General features: G+C 39.9%; 2 protein-coding genes across 8 annotated transcripts in view; one reads left to right on the top strand and one right to left on the bottom strand.

The window, feature by feature from the left end:
- Nucleotides 1-7,644: 7,644 nt before the first annotated feature.
- Nucleotides 7,645-11,099, top strand: rpl8 (ribosomal protein L8). The gene is made up of 6 exons (XM_074695674.1): nt 7,645-7,741; nt 8,370-8,513; nt 8,607-8,748; nt 10,346-10,564; nt 10,654-10,769; nt 10,904-11,099. The coding sequence occupies exons 2-6, from the start codon at nt 8,376-8,378 to the stop codon at nt 11,060-11,062; spliced, it is 774 nt and encodes a 257-aa protein (XP_074551775.1). The 5' UTR covers nt 7,645-7,741; nt 8,370-8,375; the 3' UTR covers nt 11,063-11,099.
- A 1,525-nt stretch (nt 11,100-12,624) lies between these two features.
- The window catches only part of usp9 (ubiquitin specific peptidase 9), a 39,861-nt gene continuing 29,126 nt past the window's right edge, over nt 12,625-23,359 (bottom strand). For 5 of the 7 annotated variants that reach the window (XM_074694205.1, XM_074694207.1, XM_074694203.1 and 2 more), the window contains exons 37-47: nt 21,353-21,476; nt 21,046-21,271; nt 20,830-20,959; nt 20,513-20,698; nt 20,049-20,269; nt 19,876-19,964; nt 19,629-19,785; nt 18,075-18,287; nt 17,621-17,650; nt 16,069-16,167; nt 12,625-14,732 (exon numbers count right to left, since the gene is read on the bottom strand). In XM_074694205.1, coding sequence (XP_074550306.1) covers nt 14,478-14,732; nt 16,069-16,167; nt 17,621-17,650; nt 18,075-18,287; nt 19,629-19,785; nt 19,876-19,964; nt 20,049-20,269; nt 20,513-20,698; nt 20,830-20,959; nt 21,046-21,271; nt 21,353-21,476 — 1,730 coding nt within the window. In that variant the 3' untranslated portion in view covers nt 12,625-14,477. The remainder of the gene's footprint in view (nt 14,733-16,068; nt 16,168-17,620; nt 17,651-18,074; nt 18,288-19,628; nt 19,786-19,875; nt 19,965-20,048; nt 20,270-20,512; nt 20,699-20,829; nt 20,960-21,045; nt 21,272-21,352; nt 21,477-23,359) is intronic. The other 2 variants (XM_074694208.1, XM_074694209.1) reach the window with 1 other exon arrangement.

Raw genomic sequence — 23,359 nt, 5'->3', positions numbered from 1 at the left:
CTCCAGAAAGACTTGGAGGCAGCAGGTATAATTGTTACAGAGAAAACAACAGGCAATGCACTCCACCACCATGGCCTCTATGGACACTCAGCCCGCAAGACTCCATTCCTCAAAAAGGCATGTTGAAGCTGGTTTAAAGTTTGCTAAACAGCATCTTGACAAGCCTGTAGAATACTGGGAGAATGTTGTCTGGTCAGATGAGACCAAAACTGAACTGTTGGGCTGTCATACTACATACCATGTTTGGAGGAGAAATGGCTCTGCACATCAGCCAAAAAACACTACACCAACAGTGAAGTTTGGAGGTGAAGCATCATGGCATGGGGTTGTTTCTCATCTCATGGTGTTGGCAAACTTCATCTAACTGACGGAGCAATGAATGGAGCCATGTATGGGGAAATTCTTGATCTGAATCTGCTGCCATCCACCAGGATGATGAAGATGAGACGTGGGAAAAGGGTTCACCAGAGGGCACCAAAGAATATTCCAGATTTAAAGACAATCTGTGCAGAGGAATGGGCCAAAATCACACCTGAGCAGTGAGGGCCATTAGTTTAAACATTCAAGAAGCTTCTGGAAGCTGTCACTGCAAACAAAGGCTTCTCCACTCAGTATTAGATGAGTCTCAGTTAGCGTGTTCAATACTTTTTTCCCGTGTTATCGAACTTAATTCACCATAATCATTATTTATGGACCTGAACGTTGTGATTTCTTTTCATGTGTGGATTATTTGAGTTAATACCAATGTCTGGGAGAAATTTTGTTTGAATTGCAGCTTTGGAAATAAATGTGATGAGAAAAAAGTTGACGCATTCAATACTTATTTTCCCCATTGTAAATATTAAAGACTGGGTAAGAAATGTCTAATTGTATATTAATGGAAATGGTCTTTTCCAACAAAAAAAAAAAAAAAAAAAAAAAAAAACCTTCAGATTGTTCCTTAAATCAGGAGCCCATCAGTGATCTTCAAACTGTGTATGGTCTGAGAAATGTTCCTCCACGCCTCGCTGACTTGTTCAGACAGTTTCCTTTCTGTGGTTCAACAACATTACTGACCCGCTCCAGTGATCCTGTATCTTTAGATATCACACATTTAAAACCAGCAAACGAAAACTGTACGACACTGATCTCCTGGAGATTTGCATGGCTTTGTTTCAGGCTGCACGTGTGAACACAAACAGCTGAAGTTTAACCCTGACTCCATGTAAACGTGGGGTTAGTGGGTGGGTTTGGTCTTATCATGAAAACTGTGGGAAACCAGAAAAGCAGCACGCTCCAGGATGATTAAACATGATAAGAGAAGAACTGCAGTTTTTAACACTTCTATTTTATTTTATTTTTATTTATTTAATTTTATTTTTCCAAAATATTATTTTTATGAAGTTTAAGGTCGATTTCACTGCGTCATAGAAGTTGATAATCCGTTAATGGTCTGTAGATTTTCTCAGATTCAGATCTCAGATTGTTTGTTGACTGGTTGTCGTGGAAACGGGCTCCTCCACTTCCACTAAGTTTACTAGAAAGTGTCTCTACAGTTAGAAAAAGTGAATTAAAGGTCAAAGGTCGACACACTAACTGCTGCTTCCTCCCAGCTGGTTCAGTGGTAAATACCTCAGTAACCATGGCGACGCCACACAACTTCCTCTCCCTGACAGCGAGGCTCTGAGTGATACGAGGGGACGGTACGGGAAGCTCGCCGACCTCAGCAACAGATGTCGACCCCTCCTCAGCGTCCATCTCTCCCACTTCCTGTCGTCACAGGAAGTTCACTTCTGTCAAGGCCGCTCCTGTGTGAGGATGTCAAAATAAAAGCACTTTGTGATGACTTGCTGTCAAAATAAGAGTTGAGGCCTTCACCTCTGACACACACACACACACACACACACACACACACATCAGACTCCTATGACTAACAGCTGACTCTGCTTTCTCCTGATTGAACCTCCCTGAGGTCAAATACGTGTGTTTTTGTGTGTGTTCCTGTGTGTGTGTTCCTGTGTGTGTGTGTGTTCTTGTGTTTACACTCTCAGCTGAGTGTGTTATTTATTTAAACTCATCCGGAGCGTTCGACATGATGTTTGCTGAATGTTCTCCACAACATCTCCTCTGTTCATTTATCTGCACGAAACAACAAGACAGTCTTCTCAACCATGTGTGTGTGTCCATGTGTGTGTGTGTGTGTCCATGTGTGTGTATGTTAAATGAGTTCCTGCTCTGTTGTTTATTCTCATTCTTTCAGTAAACAAACAGGATTCAGGACAGGATGGCAGGACCGGGACGTCCTGTTAGAGGAGAGAATGCTTCGGTCACAGCAGCCAATCAGAGACCGGGGAGATGGTGAGGTCACTTCCTGTTAGCTTAGCACCATCAGAGGGAAACTCCTGAAAACTGCAGCTGATTCATAATCAATGGAAACTTCCTCTTTTAGTCAGGATGACACACACACTAACACACACACACACACACACACACACACACACACACACACACACACACACACACACACACACACACACACACACACTGGGAGCATCCTGTATCCTCCTCACCATGGAGACGCTGTTGATGGGGCGATGTTGTTATTTTCTCGGTTGTTGCCAGTAGCCATGTTGACATCAGGAAGCAGAACAACAGCTGGCGTTACCAGAGGCGTCGCCACAGCAGCAGAGCGCCAGCAGAGCGCCACGCCGCCTCCAGAGCAAAAACAGCTGGCCCGTCCAGCGGCGAGAGACCTGGAAGAGAAGGACGGAGAGGAAGAGACAGACGGACACTTGTCGTTTAATGAACGCTGAAAACGAGGAGAAATTAATTCACTTTTGACCCACTTCAAGTTCACACACAGCTGCACACACACACACACACACACAGACACACACACACACACACACACACACACACACACACACACACACACACACACACACACACACACTGTGGTACACAGCTTAATTATAGAAACCAATCAAATCGCAGAGATTCACATTTCAACGATTCCCCTCAATTTATGTCTAAGCTAATAACACTGGATGTTCAGACTGAGCATGTGCAGATTTTCAAACCTCTACAGGCCTCCAGAGATCGGACCAATCAGAAGGAAGGGGGATTGTATGCAACCTTTACTTTCAAAGGAGCCAATTTGTCTCAGCTCACCTGGATTGAAGTCTTTCAGGAGCCACAAAATCTAATCTATCTTAACAATAAAAACTATAAAGATAAAAACTATACATAAATAACTATACATAGTCAAACTATAATAAATAATTATCATAATGAGTAGTTTTTAGAAGTTGTGAAATTATTTATGTGATGACTTCTTTTTTTTTTATTTGTAATAGATTTCCAAAGATTTGAAAATATTGAAAAATTTGCACAGCTTTCAAAAATTTCTGTCATTTAAAAATTCGTGAAAATTCGAAACAAAAATGGGCAAAAATAAAAAAAAGGAAATTTCCAAAATTTGAAAGAGTTCAAATATTATTTAAAATTTTGAATATTTGCACATTAACAAAAAATTGGAAATTTATTTTCTTCATGATATTTCGGAAAAAAAAATTCCCCCATCTTTAAAAAAAGGAACTTTCAAATAATTGGAAAATTCTAATTTCATAAAAATTTGCAAAATATTCTAAAAAGATGAAATTTTATAAATTTGCAAAAATTTAAAGTTTTTAAAGCATACTTAGGTTTGATGACATAATATGAGTAGTTATTTGAATTTATGAAATTGTTCATGCGATGACTAAGTTTTTTTTATTTCTAATAAATTTCCAAAAATTTGAAAAATTATGAAATTTAAAAAATTCGCACAACTTAAAAAAAAAATTGTAATTTAAAAAATTTGCAAACATTTTAAACAAAAAAAATGGCTTTTTTTTTTTTAATGGAAATTTCCGAAATTTGGAAGAGTTCAAATAATTTTTACATTTCAAACATTTGCACATTTACAAAAAAAATGGAAATTTATTTTCTCTTGATATTTCTTAATTATTTTTGAAATTAAATAAAATCCCCCATTTTTTTAAAATAAACTTTCAAAATTTGGAAAAATTCTTATTTCATAAAAAATTGCAAAATATTTTAAAAAGATGGAATTTAATAAATTTTCAAAAATTTTAAGTTTTAAAGCATACTTAAATTTGATGATATAATATGAGTAGTTTTTTGAATTTATTAAATTATTCATGTGATGAATTAGTTTTTTTATTTGTAATAAATTTCCAAAAATTTGAAAAACCATGAAAGTTGCAGACCCTTGGTGTAACAGGAGCCTTAAAGAGACAGTAACCAAAGTGAGGCTTTAATCAGCTGTTGCTGAAACCGCCTCACTCCTCTACTGAGAAATGTATCCCTACACCCTTCCAGAAAAAGTAGTTCGTCTAAAATCAGCTGAGTGATGAAACAAAAAGTTCAAAGAGAAACACAGACGGACACACACACAGCGAGGTCAGATGTGAGCTTTGAATCAGGATGCACAGTGTGTGTGTGTGTGTGTGTGTGTGTGTGTGTGTGTGTGTGTGTGTGTGTGTGTGTGTGTGCGTGTATAAATACCAATTCTCATCAAAGTTTAAATCTGTACTTCCTGCAAACTGATCCCATAGTGACCGTGGGAGACTGAGGGGGTGTTTGATTGTCTAGCTACAAAAATACACACACACACACAAACACACAACTAGCAGATACACACTGCAGAGAGTGTGTCCTCTTTATTTACTGTAATACTATGAATATTATTTATTATTGCACGCGTTTGTCAGGGAAGATGCACCGACATTTCTTCAGCTGTGGAAAAGTAAAATGTGTTTTCTCCCTTAAACTTCACAGAGCAGTGTGTGTGTGTGTGTGTGTGTGTGTTTCAGCTCTATTGTTCTGTTTTGTCCCAGATCTGACAAACTAACTGTATTAATGAAGAGGAGGCTGATACACACACACACACACACTCACACACACTCTGGCGGGGCAGTGTTTAGATGTTGGACAGCAGAATGGAGCTCTCCTGGCACATCTGCAGCTCTCTGCATTTTCCTCCTCACACAGCTCAAAGGTTACTCCACCGCTGGGAGGTCAGAGGTCAGAGGTCACCTCCTCTTCGTCTCATGGCTGCGTCTCCTCTTAGCGCTGAGGGCAGGGTGTGACTGCGGTTTATGTAAGAGAACAAAGAACTTTGGTTTCATCTGAGGGAGGAGCAGACTCTCCTCAGAGGAGAGATCTGACACAGGAGAGGATGGATTGGAGTTTAAAGTGTCGCTCTGACAGAGGTGAGGATCAGCAGACCTGTTAGAAATATTCCTGTTAACCCTAAAACACACACTGCTCCTTTCAGGTTTTATGGACGAACTGTTTCCGTCATTAATCCTGTTCAGTCTTCGAACTCTGAGGCTGGAAGCTGAGGAAAAGTGTGGCGATGGAAACTTTCTGGGATCCCTGCACCACAGAAACTGAAATCTATTTCATGGTTTAGGTCTTATTAAAGTCAAAAAATGTCTTCTTAGACTTAATATGAGCCAAATCCACCTGACAAGTCCATAATTGTCTTATTTGAGGATATTAAAAGACCGAAATGACATCTGACTTGTTAAAAAAAAAAGGTCAGCGTGAATAAAAAAAAAGCTCAAACTTGAAACATTTGACTTAATCTATCATTTGTAGGTCTAATTATTGCTTTACTGTACTCAGGACTGCTGTTTTGGATCAGGTGTTGCATCTGCAGAGCTGTGTGTGTGTATATGTGTGTGTGTGAGCAGTGTTTATGCATGTATACCAGCACCAGGGGGAGTGTATAAAACAATGCAGCATCATAATCAGCGAAGCACAAATTTATCACCTGATGTGTCAGACCTGCTCCAGTGTGTGTGTGTGTGTGTGTTCTCATTAATCATATCAGTGTTGTTCCTCCAGCGGGATGATCTGGTCTCAGGAGGAACCATCTGTTGCTCAACACCTTTTTTCTTCTTCTGTGGTGCGAGGAAACATAAAACTGAGCAGAAATAAACTAAATGCAGATTTGATTTGGAGAAAATAAACGTCCGACAGTAACTTTGGCAGTAACACACAGAAAAGTCATCCCACTTTTTGCTCTTTAGTGACGCCATGTCCCCTACGACAGCATATTGGGGCCACTAAAGAAATAAAAAAAATAAAAAAAAATTCGAGAAAAAAAATTCAAAATATTCGAGTTTCTAAAAGTCGCAATTTTACGACTTTAAAAAACTCAAAAATTTGCAAGTTCATTAAGTGGAAAATTTACGACTTAATAAACTAGTAAATTTGCGCGTTAATTAAGTTACAAATTTGGCTCGAGTCTCTAAAGTCATAAATTTGCAACTTTAGAAACTCAAAAATTTTGAGTTTTTTTCTCGACATTTTTATTTTTTATTTTTCAGTGGCCCTAATACACCGTCGTATGTCCCCCTCTAGTGACTTGATCAAACATTGTCAGGCTTCTTCTCCTTAGAATAGAATAGAGAATAGAATAGAAAATACTTTTTTTATCCCCGAGGGGAAATTCAGGTCAGTTGATGTCAGTGTACGAATGTTGGCCTGTTGATTTCCTTGATTTCATTTTTTAACAGACACCACAATGTATAAGGTTCAGAAAAATTATGATTTAAATTCAAAACTGCAGACTTTTCATGCAGTGTTTCTCTTGTAAAGTTGAAAACTAAAAGCTGAAATCCACTTACTTTGGTCAGACAGTCTGTAGCCATCCTCTCAGGTGTTGCTCTGCTGCCACCTGCTGGACTTCTTCAACGGGTACAGTCTGTTTGGAGCAGATCTTATCCTCTAGTTCCCCTTTCCATCTCCAGACCAGAGCCTCGGAAACACTGGAGTCCTTCGTCCATGTGCTCTGTAAAATAAATTGACTAGATTCAATTAATAATATTGAAATCACCTTGTAAATACAGGTACACTTCCTGTACTTTCAGCAGGTCGATGAATAGAGTTTATGAAGGTGAGGTGTTTGCCTAGGAAGAACCACCAGCTTCTTAACATTTACTAAAAGTTAATCATGTCAAGTATGTAACAATGGATTCTGACGATAAGAAAGGACAGACTTTGTTATTTCTGTGGGAAATTAAAATAAGCCTCTGAACCCAAACTTTTCAGCTTTGTATTGTGGTTGGTTTGTCTCTGCAATGATTATAATCATCATACTATAGTCATAACCAATTTCAGCCTCTGTCATCAGTGTGTGAAAACAGGAATGAGACATTTCAAGTAAAAGCACTGAAAACGGTCAGAGAACAAGAAAAGTGTCACATTAGCTCATTTGTTAATGGTCCTACCTTTTAGAGTTAGCATAACATGAAGTGGTCTATCCATCACTGACTGAGCTTATGTTTTATTTTCTTATTAACACGAGAAATTTAAACACACAACGAGATACTTAGGTCGAAACTTAAAGGGAAAAAGGCAAGGAATTACTCATTATCACCGAAAAATGGAGAGCTTCCAACTGAAAGGTGCATTAAGTCTGGTTATTTTAAAAAGCTCGTTTAAAAATGAGCTTAAGGTCTTAAAACCATCAGCAATACGTTAATTTGTAGTTGAAACAGCTTAAAAGTCAATGAAAGCTAACAGTGTACTGAAAAAGGCACAAAAATGTCGAATATTCAGGTAAATATTTAACACTGACCGGGAAAACATTCCAGCATTCATTTCCCACAATGCCCCTCGGCGGCTTCGCCGGAAGAAAACCTCCGTTTTTTCCCTTCCACTTCCTCTTTCCGTCATCGGAGTTTAGGTACGGGTACATCTGTCCGATTCTGTTACCAAAATCTGTTTAAATCATCAAATTTAGACCTCATCCACTTAAAGTTAACATTTGTAAATGTGCATGAGATATTTAAGATTAATTCTTTATCAATATTTTACTGATTAGATGTTTGATTTTAAGTTTTTAAGGAGTTGTTGTGTGTAGCTGGTGACATGGCGCTGATGTAGCGGTAGATCAGTGCTAAAAGGCCGGTAGCAGCTCCTCTCTGTGCCGATACGCGTTTATATGACCACCGTAAAGAAAGCAGAGATATGTTAATTGTGAAAACATAATCAGCTGACAGTAAATATATTAAGAAGTGTCAAATGTGTTAATTGCATTCCGCTATATGACTCTTTAGTAAGCTATAGCGTCTAGCCTGCTATAGCTAAAGCTGAAATGAGGTTATTTATAGAAAATGTTACCAACATGTGATTTAAATGTAGCTGTCAGATGTGTTTAAAGCTCATTGCTGGTGTGTTGGTGAAACATTATGTCGCTATAAACTGTTCATGTCACTTTTAAAAAAAGTTGGAAATGCATGATTAGCCACAGGCCTCACAGTTAGCATTCACATGTCAGTGTGCTAAAGATCTGGACCTGTGTTGTGTTTCAGGACACGATGGGACGTGTGATCAGGGGACAGAGAAAAGGTGCGGGCTCCGTGTTCAAAGCCCACGTCAAGCACAGAAAAGGTGCCGCTAAACTCCGTCACATTGACTTCGCTGAACGCCATGGTTACATTAAGGGGATTGTGAAGGTATGGTCACTTTAAACTCCTCATGTTAGCTGACAGGGGACATGCTGACTTGTGTCTGCTGGGAATTCAACCTGTGATTCTTACCTGTCTCAGGATATCATCCATGACCCCGGCCGTGGTGCTCCCCTGGCCAAGGTGGCCTTCCGTGACCCATACCGCTTCAAGAAGAGGACGGAGCTCTTCATCGCTGCTGAGGGCATCCACACCGGACAGTTCATCTACTGCGGCAAGAAGGGTGAGAGGCTGGAAGTGGACTTTGTAGTGTTCTTACTGTTGTTTTCTGGTCCTTACTCAATTTACCATAAAATAGAATGTAAATGCAGCACAACAGACCTCACACCTGGTGAAATATCAGCTCTCAAACTCTGAGCTGTTGTATAAATGATCCTTTATTTGGATACTACAGTTATGTTTTCTGACTATATTACTGTTCATTTTGAGGTGGGTTAATGAACTTGCATCCTGCTGAGGTGAGGTGTGTTTAGACCAGGGGTCTGCAACCTTTACTTCCAAAGGAGCCAATTAGCCTCAGCTCACCTGGATGGAAGTCGTTCAGGAGCCACATAATCTACTCTTATCTTCACAATAAAAACTATAAAGATAAAACTATACATAAATAACTATACATGGTTAAAATGTTATATATAATTATCATAATGAGTAGTTTTTTTTAATATATGAAATTGTTCATGTGATGACTTGAGTTTTTTTTTATAAGTAATACATTTCCCCAAAATTTAAAAAACTATGAAATTTGAAAAAAAATTGCACAACTTTCGAAAATTTCTGACTTTTAAAAATTTCAAAAATTTGCAAGAATTCAAATTATTTTTATATTTCAAACATTTGTACATTTACAAAAAAAGTGGAAATTTATTTTTTCTTGATATTTCTAAATTATTTTTGAAATTGAAAAAAAATCCCCCACTTAAAAAAAAATGGACTTTCAAAAATTTGGAAAAATTCTAATTTCATGAAAAAAAATACAAAATATTTTAAAAAGATGAAATTTTATAAATTTTCAAAAATTTAAAGTTTTTAAAGCATACTTAAATTTGATGACATAACATCGCTCAACTTATCATTTTGTTGGTTTTTGCTAATGTACTGCCAGATAACGGTAATATCCTGTTAGAAAAATGAAAACTCTTTTTTTAATAATATTTTTTAATAATATTTTTTAAAGCTACAAGGAGCCACTGCAAAGGAGGCAAAGAGCTGCATGAGGCTTGAGAGCTGCAGGTTAAACACCCTTGGTTAAGACAAATATCCAGATGAACTGATTAAGCATCATGGCTACACTGTTAGCGCATGATGTCTGAAGGATAATGGGAAGCTACCAGCAAGGTTGTGTCATTTTTGGACAGTAGCTGGAAACTATACATTTTTATGATTCAAAAACAACGATTACATCCCATTGATATTAAGCCAGATTTGTGCTGCAGTCTTGCCGGAGCCGTGTTTCCTCGTACAAAACCTGATGAAGCAGTTTTAGTTTCATGTCCACATCCTGATGAGTGAATTTTGCTGCTCGTGCTTGATCAAAACAGATGATTTGTTTTTACTTTGCTCATTGCTTGGAAAAAACATTCATACTAGACTCTGTCAGAATTTTAGGAGCCGAAATCTGAGTTTGACTAAACACATCTTTGTGTTTGAGTTGAATCTGTTCATATCGCCTCAGTATTTTTGCACACTTGGCTGGAGTCAGTAACAGCAAGGATGTAAGAATGTTAAAGAAGCTCTAAAGTGGTCACCAGAAGCACGTTGTGGTGTTAGCGTGTGATGTTTCAGCTGATTCCTTTGCCTAACCCTGTTTTTTAATCCTCCAGCTCAGCTGAACATCGGTAACGTCCTGCCCGTCGGCACCATGCCTGAGGGAACCATCATCTGCTGCCTGGAGGAGAAGCCCGGCGACAGAGGCAAGCTGGCCCGCGCTTCAGGAAACTACGCCACAGTCATCTCCCACAACCCTGAGACCAAGAAGTCCAGAGTCAAGCTGCCCTCAGGCTCCAAGAAGGCCATCTCCTCGGCCAACAGAGCCGTCGTGGGTAAGACGCTCTGAGGTTTTCCTGCTCCTCTTATAAAGTTCAGACTCCGTCAGCACTCTGTCTGACCGGCTCTGCTCTGTCTGATCCAGGTGTCGTCGCTGGTGGCGGTCGTATTGATAAGCCCATCCTGAAGGCTGGTCGCGCCTACCACAAGTACAAGGCCAAGAGGAACTGCTGGCCACGTGTCCGTGGTGTGGCTATGAACGTAAGTATTTTCTGTCCGCTCAGATATTTAAGTCATAAAGATGCACAGAAAACCTCCATCTTATGGTCACTCTGCAGCGTCAGGAGAAATGATTCAGAGAAGACCCTAATAACTCTTGTTTCTTCTCTCTTCAGCCCGTTGAGCATCCCTTCGGTGGTGGTAACCATCAGCATATTGGCAAACCCTCAACAATCAGGAGGGACGCACCAGCTGGTCGCAAAGTCGGTCTTATCGCTGCCCGTCGTACCGGCAGGCTGCGTGGAACAAAGACCGTCCAGGAGAAGGAGAACTAAACCTGACTTTGTTGATAATAAAACGTGTAAGAAAAGAGCCTGAGTCCTCGATTTCTTTCAGTTCACACACAAGTTTTAGACAAAAAAGCAGACAAAAGTTACACAAGGATTAAAAAGTTTGTTTACTTTTCAGAAAAGTGTGAAAAAATCCAAGTATGGAGAGTGACAGCTGAGTTTGAGTAAACATTTGTCTGAGGCTGTGGAGCATTACTAACACATACAATATTCATGCTGCAAACACTGATAGATGTGTCCTCCTTCCTGCTTCAGTTCTCTCCAGTCATGACTTTCTCCATATTGTATTTTTCATGGAAGCTTCTTGAAAATGGGACAAATTTTCCCCACAAGCTGTTTCTGCCTTTGTGAGCCTTATGGAGATGAAAACTTCATTTTTCAGCACAACCACTGGTTTACTGACCATGGTATTACTGAGCTCAACTGGCCTGCCAGCTCTCCTGACCTGAACCCCACAGAGAATCTGGGATATTGTGAAGAGGAGGTTGAGAGTCACGAGACCCAACACTGTGGATTTGAAGGCCGCTATCGAAGCTTCCTGGGCCTCCATAACACCTCAGCAGAGCCACGGGCTGATTGCCTCCATGCCACGCCGCATTGAAGCAGTCATTTCTGCAAAAGGATTCCCGACCAAGTACTGAGTGCATAACTGACATAATTATTTGAAGGTTGACTTTTTTGTATTAAAAACACTTTTCTTTTATTGGTCGGATGAAATATGCTGATTTTTTTAGATATGGATTTTTGGTTTTTCTTTACTTTTTTGTCAAAATCATCAAAATTAAAACAATAAAAGGCTTGAATTACTTCAGTTGTGTGTAATGAATCTAAAATATATGAAAGTCTAACGTTTATCAGTACATTACAGAAAATAATGAACTTCATCACAATATGCTAATTTTTTGAAAAGGACCTGTAGAGCATCACCATTTCTGATCTACACCTACCTGGGTTTCTGCAATTCAGTAGTTGTACTCCAGAGGGCGCTCCTGTATCAGTGTGCAGCAGTGCAGTCTTCAGTTTAACCTGTGAGCCTGTCGATTAATAGTTTTTAAAACCAGTTTTTAAATGGCTCCATCACCCCTCGTCTCCTGCTGACCTGGATCTGGAGCTGCAGAGACGCTTTCAGGATCCTGAGGCACCGCCATGACGGACGGGAATCACTTCAGTACAAAATTTCCCTCACGAGATTCTGGATTAGTGACAAAGTTGACACTTAAACTTATTTTTTAGAGATTAGGTCAGTTTAGAAATTAAAATTTTGACATTAAAAGTTTGAATCCCGATGTTTTTGTCTCCAGGCCCAACAAGGAAAAAATCTCCTTGGGCCCTCGTCCTCTTTAAAGGACAGAAAGCTGATTACATTTATTTAAAATTAATAAACAAAATCAGCAATATAGCAGGTACCACCTTGTCCACAGGGGGCGCCAAACCCAACCCAAACAGCAGGTCCTCTCAGGAGCAGACGCAGAGTTTGAGCTTCAGATGTTTTCACAGATCAGTTTTTTCCTCCAGATATAAAAATGAGACACAGGCAAGATTCCATGTTCTTTATTTGCTAAGGGCGCAATGCTTTTTTTGTTATATTTCTGTGCACAAAAAACCTCACAAAGTGAAAGTCCACATCGCGACTGTAGCTCCAGAATTCAACGTCACACCATGGCCAAAACAAAAGTCGGCAAAAAACAGGGCGCAGAACTCTGTACAGTCAATATCTTCTTTAAAAATAACACAAGGACAAAAATGTTCCTCTTAAATCAAATTCTATTTTTAGTGAAATACAACAAAATAAATTCTATAAAATAAGAGCAAAATATTTAAATATAATACGATGGGCAGAATATTTTCATTTGCAGGAGTATTTGGTATGTTTTAGACAAAAAAAAGAAGAAAATTTCAAAAAAATACATGCATTCAAGTTACCAATTAAATACAGTATTTACTGATGTTTACCTTTTACTCCTACAGAATTACAAGTTCGCTCAAGTTGCAACGTGACTAAACCAGCCGCTATTCTTACGGTACAACCCTGCTGTGGATCCAGTTCTCCACGGAGCACCAGGCTGCCGCTCGGGGGGGTCTGCGTCCCTGAACCGCAGCCAGACTCTGATCCCCCAACGAGCAACGAGTCTGTCTACAACTAGGCTCTATCCGAGCGACAGAAGCAAACCACACAGTCTACTTTACCCAGTGCAGCAATTCTGTTGCATAAGTGTTTCGTTTTCAGGTTCCTACTGATGAAAGCTAAGCCGTCTAACCCACCGAAAACTGACTGCCGAATGAGGAGTTGGAGGATTATAATGTGCAATTGAGAAGCCACTTATTCATACATTGGTTCAAAATATCGCCCTCGTTGTAGACGGGTAGATGAGTAGAAAAAGGAACAAAAAGAAAAACGGGAGGGGAGCAGCGCCCCCCTCTGGAGATGTGGATTAAGAACAGCTTTAGGTTGTTATGATCACAAGTCTTCCCTTGGGCTACACTATTCTGGTGAGAAGCCATGCTAAATGTTACAGCATATTAACTAGAGCTTCGAAAAGGATTGAATTCAAGAACCAGAACGAAGAAAAAAAAAAAGAAAAGAACAAAAGAAAAGAAAGAAAAGAAAAAGAAAGGCAATGAGTTTCAGAACAATGTTGCATCACTGCTTTTTCACATCAACCAAACACTGTAAAAGTCCACCCAACCATTCCACGTCTCACACTAAAACCAACCACGGCTCGTCGTGAGTTGATTTGGCATCGGTCAGAAGGTTGCCGAGGAGCTTAAGAAGAATAAGAGAATGATGATAATAACAATGCGTCCTTCTACAGTTGAATGACCAGTAACCGTCCGATGGTTGAACAAACTTTACTGCAGAGCATGGGTGATAAAACAAAGAGGAGTTGTTGTCTTCTTACAGTTTTTTTTGGGTGTTTTTTCGTATTTATAATATCCATTTTTGTTTTTCATTATATCTGCGACGCCTCCCGTCAGCAAACCACTCAGAGTTATGCTACCGGGGGTCTCAACAGTCAGAAACATTAACATACTATGTACACCTTTTCGTCGTGTATACAAGCGCGTCAGCATCGTCGGCTCTGGGTAAATTTGTTTTTTCTTTAGTACAACTCTTGTCCACTCCCCGGCCCCCGCAACCGCCAGGAGGCCCCTGCCGCCATGGTCAGGAAGCCCCAGGCCAGGGAAGAGCAGCCCCCACGCAGGCTGCAGGAGAGAAAGACGCGGGCCTGGAGAGGAGGAGGAGGAGGAGGAGGAGGAGGAGGGAGGCCTGGCTCTGCCCTGCCCTGGGGCCAGAGAGAGAAAGAGGAGCCCGACGAGGAGCTCTGTTGACCGGAGGATGAGAGGAAGGAGAGCGGGACGATGGAGGCTCGAGGCACAGCAGAGGACAGGGGCGGGGCTCTTACTCCTTCGGCGGGGCGGGCGCCGGGGTAGAGGAGGAGGAGGTGGCGGGGGCCGGGGCAGGGGCAACCTCCTCTGTGCTCTCCCAGGTCTCTTGTGCTCGCGGGCCCGGGCCGGGTGTGGGACCGGGGGCCGGGGTCGAGGTCGGGGTCTGGGTGGGGCCTGGAGTCGGGGCGGAGGCGGGACCAGGACGCTGGGGGTTGTTCATGTGCTGAGCGGCGGGCCCGGTGTACGGCTGCCCGTGGGGGTGGTTGTTCTGTTCAGGAGGAGAGAGCGAGGACAGAAACCGCAAGATTAAAATAAATCATCTGAAAACAACAAACCGTCCATTCAGGAGAGAAAGAGACGCTAAAGACTCCGGGGGCGGTTTCTAATTTACTCCATCATCAGCTGTGAGGAACAAAAATAAACCATCCCACACACTGCTCGTTGTTTGGTTTGGAAAATAAAGAAGTTTCATTTCAGTCTTGTGTCCTAAACTTTCTGAATGAGTCTGCAACTTTCACTTTCAAAGGACACATTTAGCCTCAGCGCACCTGGATTAAAGTCACTCAGGAGCAACATAATCTACTTTATCTTCACAATAAGGACAAAGAAGTGTTTCAAATTGTATAAATAGAAAAAGTTCTAGTGAATAATTATCTATACAAGGGTTTTTTAATTAAGTAGAAATGTAAAAGTGATGTCTAAGTTTTTTATTTTTCATTTATTTGCAAAAAAAAAGTTTTAAATCAAACAAAGTTTGCAAAAATGTAAAAAAAATGAATTTCATAAAATTGCAAAAATGTAAAAAAAAAAATGGAATTTTAAAATTTGCAATATAAATATATATTTTTAAGGTAAATCAAAAAAAAATTTTTTAGCAATTTTTGTAAATATCCTAAATAGCAAAACTTCAAAAAAAAAAAAAAAAGAAATTTAAAAATATTTATTTGAACATAGTTAAATCTAAAAAAAAAGCAATTTTTGGAAATTTCCTCAAAAGCAGAACTTTTTAAAAAATTGAAAATTTTAAAAATTGCAAATTTTTTAAAAAAAAGTTAAATCTGAAATTTTTTGCAATTTTTGGAAATTTTTTGAAAAGCAAAACTTAAAAAAAAGACAGACATTTTGAAAATTGTTTTTTTTTTAAGTAAAATCTCAAAAATTAGCAATTTTTGGAAATATCCTAAATAGCAAATTAAAAAATAAATTGATATTCCTAAATTTGCAAAAATTTCAAAAAATGTTGAATCTAAAAAAATTTCATTTTTTGGAAATATCCCGAAGAACAAAACTATTAAAGGAATTGCAATTCTTATATTTGCAAAAATTAAAAAAACAAAATCGAAATAATTAGCAGTTTTGGGAAATTTCCAAAAATTTGAAATTTCCAAAAATTTGAAATGTTAATGCATGATTTTATTTCATTCAGTGTCTTTAGTTATCAGTACCCTCTGTAAAGAAAATAAAAAATCTTTATGTCAATAATATTCCTGTTAAAGCTACAATGAGCCACTGCAGAGGAGTCAAAGGGCCGCCTGAGGCTCCAGAGCCACAGGTTGAGGACCCTTGCTCTAAGTGAACAGATGGTGGTGATCCTGACACTCTACCTGCTGAAACTGTGTGGTTCCAGGAGAGTGGGGGTACAGAGACGTGTCCTCAGGGGGGGAGGAGTCTTGATCATCAGGTGCTTCCTGTTCATCAGGTTCCTGACAGACATGAACAGAAAGTTTTACAAAATTTACTTCATCTGCACAGGTGGGAAAAAAACAGTCCTTCATACAATGATTGATCAAATATGCAGAGCAGGGATTTAACACAACAGTGTGTGAATGTGGAGCTCCTGAACTTCAGTGTGACTCTCTGAGTGGGCTGTGTGAGTGGGGAAAGTCCATCTGTGTTTCATTATCCAGCAAATGAGGCTTAAATCGGGTTTGATTCAGGGAGTGGGCGGATTCTGCCGCTGAGTGCTTCCTCTCAGGGAGGGAGACGAGTTACCTCGCCGTTTATCAAAGAGGAAGACGCTTTTCTGATCCGATAACGCTAAAACTACAGATCTACGAGGCTGTTTGGAGGATCTTACTGTGGTATCAGAGCATCAAATAAGATGATGTCGAGCTATCTGTTAAAAAATGGCTGAGCCTCTCAGAGCGCATTGATATTATTCTGTTTTAGAAAAAGGCAGTTTTAGGAAAAACTGTGAACATTTTTTCTGCTTTGAGGATTTTAAACTTTATTTCAACCAACACAGGAATTTTTTTTTACAGGCATTAAAATGACAAAAGCCTTAAATTGAAGTTAAAAGCCTGTATATAAACACTCTACTTCCTAATATTTGGACTTTACAGTAGATCAGCTGATTTTATCATCTACCCTTAACTGAGGAGAGGATGGTTGTGCCGTTTTTCTTCCTAGTTTTTCCAAATTGATAAACTGTCTTCAATAAACAGCAAGTATCAACAAATAACAAGAGGATTAGCGATAGCATTAAACATTTTAAGAGCTAATATTATGGGAACAAAGCCTCTTCTTAAACAGGTAGTTAAAAAAAATTAGATGATAAAGGATTAAAATGTTTTGTTTCTGTCATTATTTAAAGATTCAACACTCAGGACTCACTAAAATACAACTTTTATCTGATAATTTTGATGCTCTCTTACAATTATTTTTTGTTTACATCTCTATATAGACATCTTTTAATTTGACATTACAGTTAATGTCATCAATAAATATAATTTTGTTGTTTTTTTCTATAATTTCAAACTCATCTTGACTGTGATTTAACTTTATAACCACATTATTAATGTATTAGCTAAATAAATGTGATGATTTTTATCAGAGTTTGACATCAACAGAGTGTTTTTAAATCATGTGTCCCCATCTTAATTTCCCTTTATTAATAAAAATGGACTTTTCAGGGAGTTTAAGAATTTAGCCCACAGATAAAAAGTCAAGGCGTGTGTTTGTTTGTTTGTGTGTTTGTTTGTGTGTTTTTTTGCGTGTTCCTGTCTTCTTCTACTGTCTAAGCTACGGGAACTGTGCAGCTCAGGTGTTTGATCTGTGTGTGTGTGTGTGTGTATTAAGCTAAACATTGGCCACTTCTCTGGTGTTTCAATAGAAATTTTGTTCCTTCCTTTATGTTGTGTTGCCTGGAATACTGACCTTCCCTGGGCTTCCCTGAGTACACTTGAGCTGTGTATGGAATATTACAGGAGAAGTGTGTCATTTGACTGGACTTTTCAGCATGAAAATACAAGTAACTTTTCTTAACTGAGACAGAAATATGAAGAAATACTGAAATGCAAAGTGAACTGCAGCCATGAATCAACACAAACACAGAATCAGGTGTAAACATGTGGTAGCTGTAGCTTTCAGAGGACATTAAACTCAACGGCCTGATGGGCAGAAATGATCCACAGAACTGAAAACTCTCCTTAACATCAGCTCCATCACACGTCAGGAACAGAAAGAGAGAAAACTGAGTCTGTGGGAGGACTGTAGTCCCGTGTGGCTCCCTGAGCACATGGTCTAACACGCTAACAAAACGATCATGTGATGTTGAGAACACTGTGGTGGTAAAGTATGTGTGAGGTGGATCGATTGTCTTTGTGATTACCTCCTCGGGACAAAGCTCGCAGGCTTTGGCCAGCGTCATCCGGGCGCTGTGGGAGCGCTCCAGGAAGTAGCCGTTGGAGGTCTCGTTGCTCTGAACGGGAGGAGACCAGTTGTTGTAGGTGTACTGGGGGTTCCCTGTGTACGGTCTCCGCTCCAGCTCGTCTCCTAACCACTCCACCGCCCACGTCCATTTCCGCTTCAGGTCGCCGTTACTCTGCAGGAGGAGAGGAGAGGAGAGGAGAGTGTTTTCATGAGGACGTGTGTCACCTGCTGCTGGATGTGTTAATTTCTTTAAACTGATGGATCTCTAATTCACTGAGTTATCAGCTAGATACCTAAAGAAACCTGTTTATTATAAAATCTAAAACTGAGAGGACAGTTTGTCAGAGATACAAGCCTCATGCTCAAGCGTTTACAACCTTCACTTTTAAAGGAGCTGACCTGGATTAAAGTCATTCAGAGCCACAAAATCAACTTTATCTCCACAATAAAGACAATAAGGTGTATAAAATTCTAACATAATTAAAATCCGGTAAAAAAATATCCAAATAAGAAGTTTTTGGATTGCTACAGTTGCATGTGATGTTTTAATTTTTTATTTTCATTATTTTTAAATAAAATATTGAAAATATTTTAAATTTACAAAAAATTGCCAAAATTGCAACAATCAAAAAAAAAATTAAAGGATATTTTTTAAATTAAACTTTCCAAAATTTGAAAATAATGAAATAAATTTGTAATGTAAAAGATTAAAAAAAAAAAAATGCAAACATTTCTTTTTAATTTTTAAAATTTCCAATAGTTTCAAAATTTCTGAAATCTCACAAATTTAGATATTTTTCTTTTCTTTCTTTTCCAAAAAAAGTAATTTCCAAAATTTCCAAAAAAAATTGAAAATATTTGTAATTTAATAAATTTAAAAAAAAATAAAAATGAAAAAATTGCAAACTTTCCTTTTTTTTTTAATTTCCAAAATATCAGAAACCTTTAAAATTCTGTTTTTTTCTTTATCGTTTCTTTTTTAAAAAAATCATAATTTCCCAAATTTGCCAAAGACTGATAAACATTTGTAATTTGATACATTTGCAAAACTTTCAAAAAGAAAAGGATGCAAAATTCGCAAAAAAAAGTTTTTTTTAACTCAAAAATTTTCAATAGTTTCAAAAATTTAAGAAATCTCAAAAATTCTGATTTTTATTTTTTAACATTTACAAAAAAGTCAAAACAATTTGAAATTTGAATGATTTGCAAATTTTGATATTTTTTTAAAAGTATACTTCCACTTAATTACATATACTGATAATATCGCACAGCTCATTTTTTATTGTTTGCTACCGTCTTGCTACATACATGTATGCTGAGTCAGCAACTAAGGTTTTTTTTTAGCTTTATGTAATTTCTTCAGGAAGAGGAAAGTAAAAACCAGAGGGTTATAAAGTAGCTCTGGAAACTGTCTGTTATAGTTTTTGGGATTAAATGTGGAATAAAAAATGTTAAGATCACAAACAGATTTCTGTGAGATGACATGTGACGTGTCCGTGTGTCCGACATGTACCTGCAGGATCTGATACGCCACAGAGCAGTTGCTGAACAGCGCCACCATGCACTTGATGCACTGGTAGGCTCGTTTCTGGTAGTGGTTCTTTGAGCGCTGAATCGTGTCAAACAGCCCGTCTCTGTCGTCAGGAATGCCCTTCAGCACGTTGTGGATCCTTCACACACGGGAAAAAGCAGAAATCAGAAGTCATGTCACCTCCAGCCTGAGGCAGAGGAAATCCCTCACACACTGAGCAGAGTCTGACCTGTGAGTCTGCCAGGAGTCCTCTATGAGCAGGATCTGTAGCAGCAAGTCCAGGTAAGGCCTCAGCTCATAGGTGTAGGAGTACGCCACCTGGGTGAACAAGACACATGATCACCTGAGCGCCGGATCCAGTGAAATCTGACCCGTCAGCGTGTTTCTGTGTGAGACGTTTACCTGCCAGAGCAGCTCGCTGAGCACAGTGGAGGAGAACTGAGGGTTCTCCCAGCAGCTGAAGCGCAGCAGCTTCACCGTCTCCTCAGAGTTACTGCAGTCCTCGATGATCTTCTTCACGTAGCTGGTCCTCACAAACAGGATCTCAGCCACCAGCTGCTGCACGGGCATCACCGGCGCCGTCAGGTTGGTGTCCCCGTACGGGTTGGGGAGGGGAGGGTTACCTGGAGGAGGCAGAGAGAGCGCTCAGGGTGAGTCTGAGCTAAAAACACACATTCACAGAGCTCGCTCTCAGAAAGCCCTCAGCTCCAAGCTCCACCTGCACCAGGCTGAGGCTCAGAGCGGCTGGTCTGTCAGTCACTGAATCCTGAACAAGGATGAAGTCCTCATCGGGCTCCTTCTCCCACCAAAACCTTCCCCAAGACCGTTTCTGTCTCCTCAGCTCTGTTTCTCACCCTTTAACTCACCGTTGATGGAGGACTGCATGCGTGAGGAGACGTCACAGCAGCGCACCAGCTGGGACACCACAGTGTAGAGCTTGCCCAGCTCGGCGTACTGGTACTTTATGGGAGGGCCGGGACCCTCGTCCAGAGCAACCAGCATGAAGGTGGCAGGGACGTTGAGCTTCAGCAGCTGAGTCTTCTCTGCCAGGCCTGAGGAGGTCACAGCAGAGGGAGGAAAGGAGGAGGAGAGGAGGAGAGGAGGAGGAGCGTTAAAGTCTGACAAACTGCTGAGCTCAGTGAGGAGCAGATGTTCCCGACAGCAGCGCTCGCCGTGTTCTTACCCAGGTTGGCGTACATGACAAAGAGGTTGAAGTACTGCTGCAGGTGACGGCCGTGTTCAGAAACCTCTCGTCTGAGCAGGTTGAGAACGGCTCTCAGCAGGTGGTCGCTGAGACTGAGGTTATCACAGCCCTGAAGGAAACAAACGGATCACAGCGATCAGGGTCACAAACTGGATCGAGTCTTTCCACAGAGCTAAGCTGAACTCTGGTACCAACCTGAGCAGAGGGTCCAGGTGAGGCGGTGGGGGAGGGGCAGGGGCCGTCTTGCAGGGAGAAATGAGCGATGAAGACGATGAGCTTGGCGAAGGCGCCGCGGACCTCAGCGCTCGGGCACTCGAGCAGGTACTCCGAGAAGCGGTTGGGGAAGGCGAACAGAACGTTGTGTGCAAACCAATAGCGTACATTCTTACTGTGTCTCAGCAGGATGCAGAGGGCGTCATACCTGAGGGGCGGACAGGTGGACGTTAGGAGGAGAGGACAGGAACAGAGAAAAACATCTGACGCAGACACCGGCAGAGCTCACCAGTCACTGGCAGGACCCCGGACTACTTTCTTGGTGTGGAAACCTGTGCTGAAGAGGAACCTAGCAGCCAGCTGAGCGCTAATCATAGCAATCTCCTCTGCCTCGGGCAGAAGGTGGTCTTGTCCTGTAGAAAAAAGGAAAACGGGTACAAACAGAAAATCAGATTTTAGATTTTTAACTTACAGTCATTTCTGGAAAAGAGTCTGGTGTTTTTTTTTTGTTTTTTTTTTACAGGAAATCAGCTCTTTACAAACATTAATCTGAGTGTCCTGCAGCTTCCAGTGATGCTGTTGATTGTTTACGTCTTTAAACAGTCAGTCAGAGTAATTATCAAGTGTAAGACTTAAAAACACTCAGCAAACATAAACAAGAAATTAGCAGGAGCAGAAAAATGTTTTACAGGTCGTATTGAATCGATTTTCTCCCCATGTATTTGGGGATTTGAATAATTTATTTCAATTTCTACCCAAACTAACGTCCTTAAAACTCAGAGAGAAAGAAAAAAAGATAAAATCGTCAAATAAGAGCGAAACTTTCATCATCTGTACAGCATGTTTTTGCACCGTGGGAAGAACATGCAAACTTAAATCAAACCATAAACCTTCCTGCTGTGAGGTGTTAACCACTGCACCCTCATGCTGCCACTTGTATCATCTGTAGCTACACGTCATGTCTGCCTCCAGCTCTAACAGAGAAAAATGATCAAGCAGCTGCAGATAGATGTGTCCTTGAAAACAGAGTTGTTTTGAAAACTCCTTTCAGTTGAAGATGGAGGTAAAAAGATGAACTCTGTGACTCGTCCAAACGCAGAAAACACTCCTTCCAAACCGGCGTTTTCCTGAGCATCATCACCGCCTCTGGCTCCATTAATAATGCATCACAGAGGCAGAGCGTTTCTCGGCAGCTCGCGCTAAACACAAAGAGCATTTCTCTCTGCTGCGTGTTAGCATCAGCGTTTGGAACGATACCTCCAAGACGGGCCGGGCAGGAACTTAATGACAGAGTTCTGACAGGAGCTGCTAATCAAAGAGGACTCGATTACTGCCTTAAAGACGAGCCTGATACTGAGCACGCAGAGCCAAAACTGGAGGGATAACGTCATTCCTAACTAGAGCCCGACCAATTAATCGGGCCGATTATAGCCTGTCACAGAATAATCAACGTCGGCAAAAATGTAGCTGATTATAAAAAAAAAAATTCACGCAAGTTTTAAAGAGTGTGTAACAATGTTTAACGTTGTGTTAGTTGCATTTTTTGTGAGATGAACAGAGATAAATACTGTTAATTCACACGTCCACCATTATCTAATGTAAGAGTATAATTCGGCGTTTTAACGTCATGCAAGTTTCATCTTTGTGAAACCATTTATGCATTATGCAGCTGTTTACATGTTTACAGTTTGAAAACTTTATATTTGAATATTTATTTTCATTGTATTCTTAAAATACAGTTTGCACTAGTTTGTTTGCACAAATTAGCCTTATTGCCTTATTAATCATTGTGTGTTTACAGTTTGACTTCTTTATTTATTATTGCGTTTACAGCTTGTTCTTATTTATCATTGGTTTAAACTGCAGCTCTTATGTTGACAGTTTTATAATTAAATTTCTTTGTTTTAATTTAATGGTGTTGTGTCTCTGTCTTGAATCATATGGGTATTATAATAATTTGTGTTTATATACAGTTTATATCCTGTGTATATCAATGAATTTATTATATATCAGCCCATATATCGGATATTGGTAAATATATCAGATATCAGCTGATATATTGGATATCGTCCTTTTTTTGCCCCCAGTATCGGTATCGGCATCGGCCCCGATAATCCCATATCGGTCGGGCTCTATTCCTAACAGCATAATTACAGGGTTCCTACAGCTAAAGCCAAGTTAAATTTAAGACTATTTAAGACTTTTTTGAGGCCGTTTGAAATCAAATTTAAGACCAAGTCGACAACGAAACACAACTGAAACAAACAAAACAACAAAACTAAAAACACCACATGAT

Source organism: Halichoeres trimaculatus, unplaced genomic scaffold, assembly GCF_033239565.1.
Source record: "Halichoeres trimaculatus isolate MK-OKI-2021-1 unplaced genomic scaffold, fHalTri1.1 fHalTri1_scaffold_19, whole genome shotgun sequence".
Lineage (NCBI taxonomy): Eukaryota > Metazoa > Chordata > Actinopteri > Labriformes > Labridae > Halichoeres > Halichoeres trimaculatus.
The sequence above is the reverse complement of the archived record's forward strand: the minus strand, read 5'-3'. Positions and strand labels throughout refer to the sequence as shown.